Raw genomic sequence first — 12404 nt, 5'->3', positions numbered from 1 at the left:
GTTCACAGGCACTTATAAAAACAATTTCACAGAACCAGTTTAGATAGACTATAACAATGTTTCAGTCTTTGAAAAAAACCCTCCCTGTCAAGACTCTCTTAGGTATTAAAAAAACAGGTTAAAAAAGGTGATGTTTCATTACCATGGTGTCTCGGTGTGACTTTATGATGTGTATCCCCTATTGCTGCTCTATGCCCATAAATTAATTTTGTGCCTTTCTGTGCCTTTAAACTGAGCCTGAGAGGGGGGAGAGGAAAAAAAACTGAGTGAACTTTTCAAAACAGTTGTTCAAGGACACAGATACACATCTCTACTAAGTAGAAAAGAGCAGCAACAACATACTGACAGGTTTTTCTTAAATCTCTTCCCTGCTTTAAGAGCCTGTCTACATTAAAATACTTGTGCTACTTTAAAATAAAAAGGGAAAACCAAAACCAAAATTCTTACTCCAAATATTCCAGCTTAGGAAGAAATCTAAAATGGGAAAAACACCGAGAGGTTCAGATCTGAGACTCATGTGGGAGCTCATAAAGTTGCAGGCCAGGCACAACCTGAAAGCATTTCAAAAGTCACTTCGAAAGCATGGCGATACTCTTCAAAATAGAATTACAAGTTGGAAAGCTGGCTGTTAGAAGTGTCTGGTAAGAGCACAATCCAAAAGAACGGAATTTATTTCAGTGTGGAATTAAGCAACACACAGCTCATTCCACTATTGGCAAGAAGTACCTGACACTGGCATGTATGGAACCCACTGGGGTTTCCCAGGTCAAGCCAGTGGCATCACACACATGTCAGCTCCTGGCACAGGACTTCTCCAAACACACAGCCAAATAGCTGTGTTTTGCTAGTACTGGGACAGAAATGTCGCCGTTCTGGGCAGGCCACTTGTCAGAACCTATGCCTGCACAGCAGCATCAGTCGGGGCAGCAGCACCAGCAGAGCCGCCTGGAAGGAAGGAGCAGGAAGGAGCAAGAAAGGAAAATGCCAAACAGGCACAGATATGTCTGTGGGTCATGTAAACAGAGAGGCCAGAATGTTTTAGTGCCTATGGACCACATTTGGGGGGTGGTGTGTGTAAATTCCCTTTGTTAGAGATACCGATGGAATTCAGTCTCCTGTCCTGTTACACTCCTTGGTGTTGCACAAAGGACATTACTCCAGAGTGCTCGAGGCAGGTTCATATCTTATGATTAAAATGAAACATTTATAAATCTCAAAATCTTATTAAAATCTCATATAACTGTCATCAAAACCTGAAACATCTCCTAGAGCAATCAGAGTGCTACGACACAGGAGTCAGAATCAAAAAGAGTGTGGCTACACAGAGAACAAAACTTACATGCTACTTTGTTGCATGAAGAGCGTTAAAGGGAAAAATTTCTGTGAAACTCTAAAGGACTGTGATGAACAGGGAAAATATATATCAATATCTGACTATCTGACAAGTTCCAACAATACAGAAAATACAGTTTTACCAATATTTGGCGGTACATCTCATTAATGCATATAAATATCTCAAAGGCAGCTGCTGAACGGATGGGGCCAGAGTCTTCTCAGTGATGGCCAGTGGCAGGATGAGGAGCAATGGCCATAGACTAAAACACAAGAAGTTTCACTTCAACATGAGGAAGAACTTCTTTACACTGAAGGTGGCAGAACACTGGAAGAGGCTGCCCGGGGAGGTCATGGGGTCTCCCTCTCTGGAGAAGTTCAAAATACACGTGACGAGCTCCTGTGTCACCTGCTCTAGGTGACCTTGCCTTTGGCAGGGGGTGTGGACTGGAGGATCTCCAGAGGTGTCTTCCAATCCTAAGGATTCTGTGATTCTGTAGTAACATGAAAACTATTTCTGTGCTTCTCTTTTAAGTCTCCCAAAATCAGGGGGTTTATTCTGCAACAGCTTTCATAAAATCTCTGAAATGCAGAGACAGTGAGAGTGGTCTGGTTGAAAACCTAAGATGAGAGCTACATGTTTAGCTATATTCTGCTCACATGTAAAATCCTTCCTCTTTTAAGCCAGCCAACTTGAGATACCTACATATATACATACAGAGTTAATACACAATACTGCTACACAAGTTGAAGAAACAAAAAAGTTTTCTACTTAGAGAACAAGTTTAGTTTGAAATTACATAGTGCATTTCTTTACTACTTAATAATAACTAAGGCACACATAATAATCACCAAACTCCACTAAAGCTTCTCATTAATAATTCTTTAGTAATCTTTCCTTCCACTAAGCATGTAATGAGTATCAGCTCTCCTGCAATAATCACCATAACTGTGCTGTGTTCATAACAGCTTTAGATCCGCACACGATCTGCATTCCTCAAGCACTTTCCTTAATTATTAATAAGCTCCTGATGTAAACATAAGGTTGGCACATTACCTCAACACTTCAACCCTTGCAAAACAACAGGTATGCAATAATTCAATGAAACTAACCTACAATAAAATCAATTAAAAGTGACCTTTTCCATGCATAAAATACTTCAGAGCCAAAAAACCTCCCACCATGAAAAGACATACAACTACATTATGCTGTATGCCTTAACCAAGTGTGACTTCCTGCTTGTAAAACCTGCTAATTCAATTTACCAGCTAGCAGGAACTGGCCAGACATAGGCAGTTTCCTTTATTCAACCTCTCCTTAGGACTGAACCCCCAGACTTCAGCAAGAATCAGCACAACTCCCAAGCACATGGAGCACAGAAAGGTTAGTGACTGGAGTAAGAGGGTAGAGAAAGGTATCATAATTCCAAGTCCAACATTAAGGACAGACATACTAATACCTACAACTTAAAGATAAAAATGAAGGAAAAGTTCTTGAAAAAAAGAAAGAACCTGAGACTAGGTTATGGATTTTGTTTCTCCCTTGTGATTTTTCAGCCTGATTCTGGAAATAGTCACCTGCTTGGCTGTAGGGACTGCTATACGAATGTCATCTCAAGCACATTTCTAAGTATTTTAAGAAACATTGGTTTGGTGTCATGGGATGACTTTATTTGTGTCATTTAGCATTTGGGGGAAAGAGGTGTGAACTTTTCCCAGAAAAAGGGGAAATCTGTAATCAAACAAATTTCATACCAAAACTCCCATATATGCACTACCACAAGCATCTTACCTAGAAATAAGTCCAATGTCATGTATTATAGGAGTTTAGACAATTAACTTGCCTCCAAATTGTGTTTTCAGTCATCTGCAGACACATTTAAAGTACTTTGTTTTGGTTTCGATATATTTCACCACTAAAATCTTCCTGTTCACATTCAATCCCAGCTACACAGGCATTGTGAAAGTCAGACTGCATTCAGAAACACCATATAGGCCAAGCAGTACAGAGCTTGGAGGAAGTCTGTGCTCAGAATTATAGTTAAGAGAGTCCAAATATTTAAAACATTAAGCAATGTATTTACCAATTTTCTAGTAAGAGATGTTTCTGGTTGAAAACACAACAAACAAAACAGAAAATTGGCATTTTGGAAAGATCAATTCCCTGGTTTTCTATATGAGATTGAGAACAATCTGCTTCTAATGAGAGATTATGTTTTCATACCTGCATGTGCACATATGAACATATTCAGTCACAATCAAAGAATAATGGATTAATGAAACCACTGGGTTTCTACTGGCCAGCTCCATGCTGCTGCAGACAGTCAAGAAAATAAAAGAGAAGTCCCTTAGTGATTTCTCTGAAGCTTGGCCATTATCTTTATGTGGTTTCTGCCGTGTATGACTCATATTTACATAGAAACATGCAGCAGTCACTATAGACATAACCACCACAAAGAATTTATCCCTCACAACTACTACTTGTTTCCTAGCATAGAAAACAAGTCTTGTAATCAACACTCTACATTTACACTAATACATCTTCCCTCTTCTCTGTACCCAGTTTGCATTTTGACAATAGCGAAAGAATCGCAACACACACTTTTTCCTACAATCTAAAGCAGTGAAGTTCAGCCTGAGAAACCCTAGCTTGCAAGTGCCCACTGCCAGCATAAGCAAGGAAGACAGGACTTCTGCTCTGCAGACTGCTTCCACAAGTAGGGAAAAAGTTGGAACACCACTAAACTACAGAAAACTTCATAAGAGTTTGTGCTAGCTACATGAATATTCTGGCATAAGAGTAGAAATGAGCCATGGTGGAGGGCTCACCGTCTTGGATAGAGTGTAGTGCTTAGAAATACATGCACAGTGTGCTTATACAAGTATTGGTGTTTGATTCCCATACCCCACTCAGTGGCATAGTTGTTCACATAATTACAAAACCAGAGCTCATTGTAAACAGTGAATGTACATACAGCACAGAAACTGCTTTCTGTACAAAAGAAAAAAAAGGATGCACAGGTAAATAATTGCTACTTCCTGGTTTTGCAAGACTTTACCCTGGATTTCACTCAGCTGCATCAGACAACCACACACACACCTGCAACTAAGTGGCAGAGGAGGCACAGAACTCCTCCACAGAGTGTACACACACCTCAACTCTGTGTAAGTTTGTCTCTAGTAAAGGCTAACTTCCCAGATCTGTGAGTAAAAGTCTGGAAAAACCTCAGACATATTTGCAAAAACACACACTGTATCAGCTTTGAACTTCTGTACTTTCCAGACACCATGGTCATTTAGGATTTACCGTAACAGGCGATGTAACATCCTTTATAAAAGCAGCTGCAGAATCAAAGAGCTTGCGGGGAAAAAACAAATCTCTGCACCCTTTGGCTCTGCCCTTGAGAAAACACATTATTATGCTGAATTTCAATAGCAGAGCACTCCTGTTGACAGCTTTTCACTGAAATTACCCGCCATAATAAAGTTAAATCACCATATTTTCACCACTATAGCCTTAGTTTAGTTTAGCAACTGCCTTGACAGCAGTCCAGAACTACCGTGTGCAGTTCACTTCATCTGTAAACCACTGAAACTGTAATGTGTTTCAAGGAGGAACAGCATCTGTATCTATACTCCCTGTTGTAGTAAGCAAAAACTTCTAAATCAATGACAACTTTTCTTCATCCTTCATGACTATGGGTTTCTTCCACAGAATACATTGATGTTCTAATTCAGAGAATTCCTGGAAGAATTGTTACAGGCTGTCACCCACCCTTCTGGAGATAACTAGAGCTCTAGGATTGCCAGTGGCCAAAAAGGGAAAAAAAACAAAACCTCCAGAAAAATGTGTCACTCAGTTCAAAACACTGGATTTTACCCCCCACCCTACAGTGACATCATGAGAGGAGGAAGACAAACTCCCATCCTCAAAAATACTATTTGACTTACAGTAGAGCAGAAAACTGTTCTGTTGATAACGCATCACTACACAGATTAAGTCAAGGGGTTTAGGGATATGCAACTAGGTTTCCTAGTTTCCAGTGATTTCTGATTTCTTGATTTTTCCTAAAGTTTCTTAGTTTAGGTTTCCATTGCAGAACAAGTGTTCTCATTTTATAAATTGCTGACATCTCAGACAATTTGAGATCTTTACAGTATTTTTCCACTACTGGTATCCAGGATGCAAATATTTTCCAGGTATTAAATCTCTGTATGGAGTACAGAAATTTGAAACATAACCAATTTGCAACTAAAATTGTCATCATTACCTTTATAGCATATCGAGAGAGGAAAAAGTATAAAGTCATCCATTCACAAGACAGCATCAAATTGTTAGCTCACAAGTGTTTGAAAGTGTTTATTTTAATGAGGAGTTTGACAGAGGTTTACAGCCTGTATTGACACTGTGTCTGCCCAAGTGTGTGGTTTTTCAGATTTCTTTTTTTGTAACACCACTTCTTCCAGGACAATGCCCACTTCCTTCTGCCACTTGAACTAGGTTAAATTCAACGTTTAAGTTTCTTCTAGTACAAAATTATTATAGAAGCAATTAAACTCTCTGGAAGTGCAGACGTCATGCCTGTTCAAGGGCAGAGATACTTGGTAATTATGGAAAAACTAATAATGAACAATGACTAAAATTTGTTCTTGGGCCTTCACTGTCCATCTATGATTAATCCTCTCTACAGTTCTGTTTACATGAGGGTGCAATTGCAAAACTACATAAAATGTTGTACAGCTTAAGTGCTCCAGGTATACCAATCTGCTTTTATTTAGTGTAGAGGTTTGTATAAGGCACAGTTGCATAATTCTTCCTCATCACAGGTATGCAATTTTTAAAGAACTTTATTTTAGAAACAGAAAATAGACAGAGAAGCCAAAACTAACACAATCCTAGGACTAGTATGTCTGAAACCACACATATACAAAGTTTATGTTAACCTCCCACAGTCGTGTTCTATGGTTAGTAACAACCTAAAGGCAAGTCAAACAAAGCAGAATTATTGTTGTTTCTGTTACCACCCTGCTGTGAAGCTTCCTCTTCACAATTCTTCTAAATTCACCATCACAATACCTATTACTGGTTTTCCCTCCTTTTCTGGTCCTCTGCTGCATAAACAGAAGAAATTATCTAAACAGGCTCCACTGGACAAACTAGCTTTTCCTATAATACAGGAACCGACCCAGGAAGGAATAGAGAAATCAAATGAAATAAAATGACAAAGTTATTACCATGGAGCGGGCTGAATGCCAACGGATGAGTGATTACAATTGTCTCAAGACATGACACTGGACTTCCAAAAGGCATGGCAAACAGGCTTTTTACACCATACAAATCACTACTTCAGAATTCTCCTAACACATTTTAAGAGAGACTGTATAAATTCTAGAATGATAGAATCACAAAATCATAGAATCATTAAGATTAGAAAAGATGTCTAAGATCATTGAGTCCAACCATTAAACTAGTACCACTGTGTTCATCATTTAAACCATGTTTCCCAACTTCCACATCCACATAGTTTTGGATCACTTCCAGACATAGTGGTTCCACCACCTCCCTGGGCAGCCAGTTCCATTATACCTGATCACCCTTTCCATGAAGAAAATTCTCCTAATATCCAATCTAAACTTCCCCTGGTGCAAGTTGAGGCCATTTCCTCTTGTTCTGTTGCTTGTTACGGGGGGAAGAGGTCAACCCCCACCCAGCTACAACCTCATCTCAGGTAGTTGTAGAGAGTGATAAGGTCTCCCCTGAGCCTCCTTTCCTCCAGGCTGAACACCCCCAGCTCCCTCACCTGCTCCTCATAGGACTTGTGCTCCAGACCTTCACTGGCTTCACTGTCCTTCTCTGGACATGGTCCTATTTTGAGATAGGCCAGGATGCCATAGGCCTCTTTGTTCACCTGGGCACACTGCTGGATCATGTTCAGACGGATGCTGAGCAGCACCACCAGGTCCTTTTCCACTGGGCAATTTTCCAGCCACTAAATCATTTTAGGTATAGCAATTCAAATGGGGGATGGCAACACTGGGGGAGAAAAAATCTACTCTATGTTGATGATTCCTTTAATTAGTGAGATTTCAAATCTTTCCAACCACTGGTCCTACAGGTGGCTCAGGGCTGGCTAGATAAATACTGGACTCTCAATTTTATTCATTCACATTGGTTTTAGGAAGCAGAGGTGCTTTAGATTTTTATCAGAAAAACAAAATACAGACCAAACCCCACTGATATCAATACAGAGTTTTAATGTCAACAGGTTTTAGAATCAGGGAAAGTGAGTAAAGTGCTGCTCAGTACTAACAGCCTTTTCACTGCCAGCTCACTGAAAACTGACACAAAAAACTCCCCTAGAAAAAATGTAACACATTCATGTCCACTATTACTGAAGAATTTAGCAAGAAACAGAACCCCCCAAATATTACACAATATAAAACTCCAATAAAATAAACAAAACCAAACAAACAAAAATCCCCACAGTGTGGCAATAACATCTTTTTCATGACAGGTCAAAATTTTTCCACTGTCAGAACTATTCTTGTGAAAATCAGCTGCCCCTTGATGACCGTTTTGCCTTTCATCATTCCTAAAGTCCCCAGCACCTGAAAATCAAGTATTTTTGTCTGCATGTCCTACCACTGTACATTGTGGAAGATTCAGCTCAGTAGACCCAGATTCTGAGGAGACATTGTGACTGACATTGTACAAATCACAGTGTACACACAGGGTCTTTCTACAACAGTTTGAGCTGCTTGAACACAGACTCTGACAATGCTGCGAACAGAAGCATGATTGCAGGCACGGGTATCACACAGAAAACAATTTAAGAGCGCAGCACAAGCATGTGTTTCCCTGCATTGCTTCTTGCACCTCACATTCTCAGTCACCTCATTTTTCGGTGTCTGCCGCAGCATTAGCACTATCACCATTGCATTAGCTCGAGTGTGACAAATATCAAAAACACAAGGTGAGATAACCCTGAGCACGTTTACGAGACTCCTCCAGTAAGAGCCAGACACTCAAGTAACCAAATACCGTTCAAATCACAGGGGCAACACAGCAAGAAGCCTGGGCTTTTTTACGGGAGAAAAGTCAGTCATCCCAAAACATCTCTGCTGTGAGCTGGCTGTCTTCACTGGCAGTTAGCACCTGATGTAGCTGAGTAGAAACTTCCTCAAGAGACGGTGGACCCCATCCCTTTACCTGGACCCTCCTCTGCAGTCAAGGCTGTCGAGGATAAGTTTTGCACACTAAAGGTGCCCGGTGCCGAGACCCCACCGCCACCAGGCAGCCAGGTTCTCCTGCTTCTTCTACCCGGCTGCTGGTGAGGCGGCTAAAGACATCCAGAGCAGCGATGGGACACGGATCGGTAGGAGATGCTGGCCAACCCTCCGTGCATGGCACGTACTGAGGGTCACCCAAATGCGACAGCAAGTGGCCAAGCCTGGGGACCGTGCTGGAGATCGGGCTGTAAGTGAGGCGAGGCGCTCTCCGCATCTAGCATCCCACTGGACGTGGCGGGTCTACGCGCTCCCCTTCCTCTCTCCATACCACGGGGGAAAGTGCCCCAATGCTCCTGGGCATCGCCTGCTGCCGCTGCACCCCAGCGCCCCTTCGCAGGCAGAGGCGCGCACCCACGGGCACCCACAGCCACGCCAGCTCCGCGCCCCCACAGCCGCCCCCGCACGCACTTACTGAGCGCCGCCACGGTGCCGGCCTCCAGCAACAGGCAGTCCTGGCGGCTGCGCGCCTCCAGCAGGGCGCTCGGCCCCGGCTCCTGCTTCCAGAGCAGCCGCAGCCCTTTGCTCAGAGCCATGGGAACCGCCGGCCGCGGGGAGGAGGGCGCAGGGCTCCCGGTGCAGGGGGGGGCGAAGGAGCCTCCGTCTCGTCGGGCGCACGGCGCGGCGCTCGGGGGCCGCCGGCAGCCCCGCGGGAGCTCCTCCGGGCGCCCGTCCCCGGTCCTGGCCGCTTCTCCCGCTCCCACTCGCCGGTCGCCTCAGAAGGCCGCCGGGTGCCTCCGCTGCGAGGGCGCCCAGCCCAGCGCGAAGGAAGCGGAGCGTCCCCCGCGGGCGGCCCCGCCGCTGCGTCCTCCTCCTCGGGGAGCCCCGGCTGCGGCCGACGGGGCGGGAGCGACCTTCCCCTTTGCTCCCCGCCTTTCTCTTCCCACCCGCGGTAAACTTTCCAGAGTTAACTTTGTCCCTCTGGCTGCGCGGCTCCGGCTCCTCCTCCTCCGGGACAGGTACAAGCCGCCGGCGGGGCGCTGCCCCCGCCCTGCCCGCGGGCGAGGGGAGGAGCGGCGGCCGCTGCCGAACCCAGCGGGGCGCTGTGGGTTCCGGCCCGTTGTTCCCGGCTTTGCTCGCCCCGGCGCGGCGGTGCCGCTCCCCACCCCCGCGGGTGGCGAAGGTCGCCGTCGAGCCGCCGGGAGCGCGGCGGGCCCAGCAGCGCCTTGAGGCGCCGGAGTTGCTCCCCGGGCCGGCGCGGCGGGCGAGGCTGCTGCCCGGGGAGAGGCCGCGCTCCTTCCCGCTTCCTGCGGGAGCGGCCGCCGGGCTCCCGGCGCCGCTCCCCGCCGACGGGGCTGGCAGGGAGCTCCCCTCGGGGCTGCCTTCTGACTGTGCGCTGTCCCGCGGGATGCGTATTAAAGAGTTTCGGGTAAAGGCACAGCGCACGTGTTCTGGTGTTGCAGGGTTCCCTTCACAATTCCCTGTGAGTCTGTGCAGGGTGAGTCCTGTTTTTTTCCCGGAGTTCATCCATAAGGAGTGGATGGAGGAGGTAGGCACAGGTACGCCAGTGTGTTCGGATGAGAGAAAAACTCGCTGTAATCTCTAGCAGAAAATGTAGTCCTATTCATACACGGGTAAACCAGGCAGAATTCTAATTTTTTAACATCAGGAATTACAACTTAAATTTATATGTAGAGAAAACAGCGAAATTCAAAATACCCAAACTACCATCTGTTATTGTTCACTCACATTTACGTCGAGAACGTGAGTCATGGTTGTGCGCTGCCAGGTGGAATGTCAGCTTCCCTGCCTTCTTTGAACGTAATGGAAACAAACTGAAAAGCAAGTACTGCCTATGACACACATCTGGTTTGTTTATTTTATAACCAGCAGTAATTCGGAAAGGAGATTAATTTTACATTTGTTTATGGTGCCTCCTTACAAAAGCATTTTGAAAGGATCTGGTATGGAAAGTGGAATTGATGTTTGCATAAGGCTTTTTTCCCCCCGATCCTAAACTTTGATTATAGTACGTAGGGTGAGATTAAAAGTACTAGGTAAAGCAAAAGAAATGACCCAAAAACTGTAGAAATTAAGTGACCAGGATAAAAAAAGCAAGACAGCACATAGCTCAAAGTTTGGGAGTTTTAGAGGATGTAAGAACATGGATTAACCATGGTCCATTTTAAACAGAAAAGGGATGCCTTTCTAACAGCTAGCCAATGTGAATGGCAGGCCAAGAATCAGTTTATGTCTTTGACATCTTTCACTCTTTCCCTTGAGGAAAGTGCTCATTTGAGATGAAATACTTAAAGTATTGCTTAATCAGTGCTTCCCAAGACAGTTCTATCATGTTATTTTAAAAAGTTGCCCTGGATCATACGCTTACATGTTTAAAAATAGCAGCAAAACCCCCCACTCCTTTTTGTGTGTGCGTGTGTGTGTCTTTGCCTTTAAGGAATAATTCTTCACAGTCCCCTTTAAACTCCATCATGAGAGCAAACTCTCCCTGGGAGGACACAGGTATGTCCTTCTCTATTGCCTGTGTTTGTAACTCCTTAGTAATTTTTGTCATTAGTTCTTTTCACTGCAAATTCCAAGAGCACACAAGTTAGGATTGTTAATAAAAAGTTTACTGTCCAATTTGTTGGGTAAAATACTGAAGAAAGTGCACATGGGATAGTATTTTTTAGCACCTCAAATCATTATGAGAGGATAAGTATGTGAGAGGAAAACTCAGATGAAGGTGGGAAACTGGAAACCTTTAGCACTGTGTATGAGAAAGCATTGCTTTATAGGTGGGTCTCTGGTTTAGTCTGTTCGAATCTGTTACAAACAGATCTCTTCAGTGTGTTGCAAAACATCCACTCAAAAAGCAGTAAATCGGTTAATTAGACTTTGTGTTAGAAACACAAGCCTGAGAAAGCAACAATCAGAAAATGGTGAAGAGTAGCAGTGAATAAAACCATTCATTTTACTAACCTCCTTCACGAAGAAAGACATCCAAATTTAGGGCTCATATAGGAACCTTACTTGATATACTGGGGATGTGTGCAAAGGTGTTCTTTTGATAAGATCTTTTCATCTAACCAAACTATCTGTGTTTCAATGCATGGAAATCCATTTTTAAGGGAAAGTGTTGAAACTGACAGATCACCTTTTATCTGACCTTTGGTGTTGAGCTGTCTTGCTCTGGACCTTATGTATTTGAGTATCATGGAAACATTAATTCCTGCAGTCATTTGAGGAGTCCCTCAGGTGAACTCATTCCGTCGTGCACATCACTTGTTTTCACTCAGGCCATACACCCTCATTACCTCCTCAGTAATTTTTTGTTTCATCCTCCTTTCTCTGTGGAGTTTTCCTTTTAATCTCCTGCCTTGACAATTTCATCATCCTAGCTTCTTTGCCCCTCTTCACCCATCTTTGGTTCTTTATCACTCTTTCTGCCTTTGAGCAGTCACAGATAATTTGCATTGCTTTCTGAATGTTCCCACAGCTAAAAAGTGGGAGGTGATCTGCTGCTGCCCCTGCAGCCTTCAGCTGAGAGAAGCAACAGCCAGTGGGCTCTCTCTACTATTCAGCATGTGGAGAATAGTGGCAATACTTTAGGAGGGTGGAATCTCTCTTGTTTGCAGCAGTGTTCCTTTGCTTACCTTTTCTCTTTCCAACTCCTCTTCCAGCTCCTGTCTTCATAAGGGCAGGGAAATCCTTCTCCCTCTGTATCAGAAGGGGAGGAATCCTTAAGATCTGATGTTTGCTGACTGTGGAACTATGTGAAATGCAGCTCAAACAGAATTGCAGCAGTGGTATTTTAGGGGCAGCCTTCATGGTAGGAGGATGGA

At 44.0% G+C, this 12404-nt stretch overlaps 1 protein-coding gene across 2 annotated transcripts in view; it reads right to left on the bottom strand.

Annotated features, from left to right (window-relative positions):
* Positions 1-9501, bottom strand: part of SYNJ2 (synaptojanin 2) — a 68425-nt gene extending 58924 nt beyond the window's left edge. For both annotated transcript variants that reach the window (XM_032101941.1, XM_032101943.1), the window contains exon 1: positions 9035-9501. In XM_032101941.1, the coding sequence (XP_031957832.1) occupies positions 9035-9155 (121 nt within the window). In that variant the 5' untranslated portion in view covers positions 9156-9501. The remainder of the gene's footprint in view (positions 1-9034) is intronic.
* Between the last annotated feature and the right edge of the window lie 2903 nt (positions 9502-12404).

This window comes from Corvus moneduloides, chromosome 3, assembly GCF_009650955.1.
Source record: "Corvus moneduloides isolate bCorMon1 chromosome 3, bCorMon1.pri, whole genome shotgun sequence".
Taxonomy (NCBI): Eukaryota; Metazoa; Chordata; class Aves; order Passeriformes; family Corvidae; genus Corvus; species Corvus moneduloides.
This window is presented reverse-complemented; position numbering and strand designations above follow the sequence as displayed.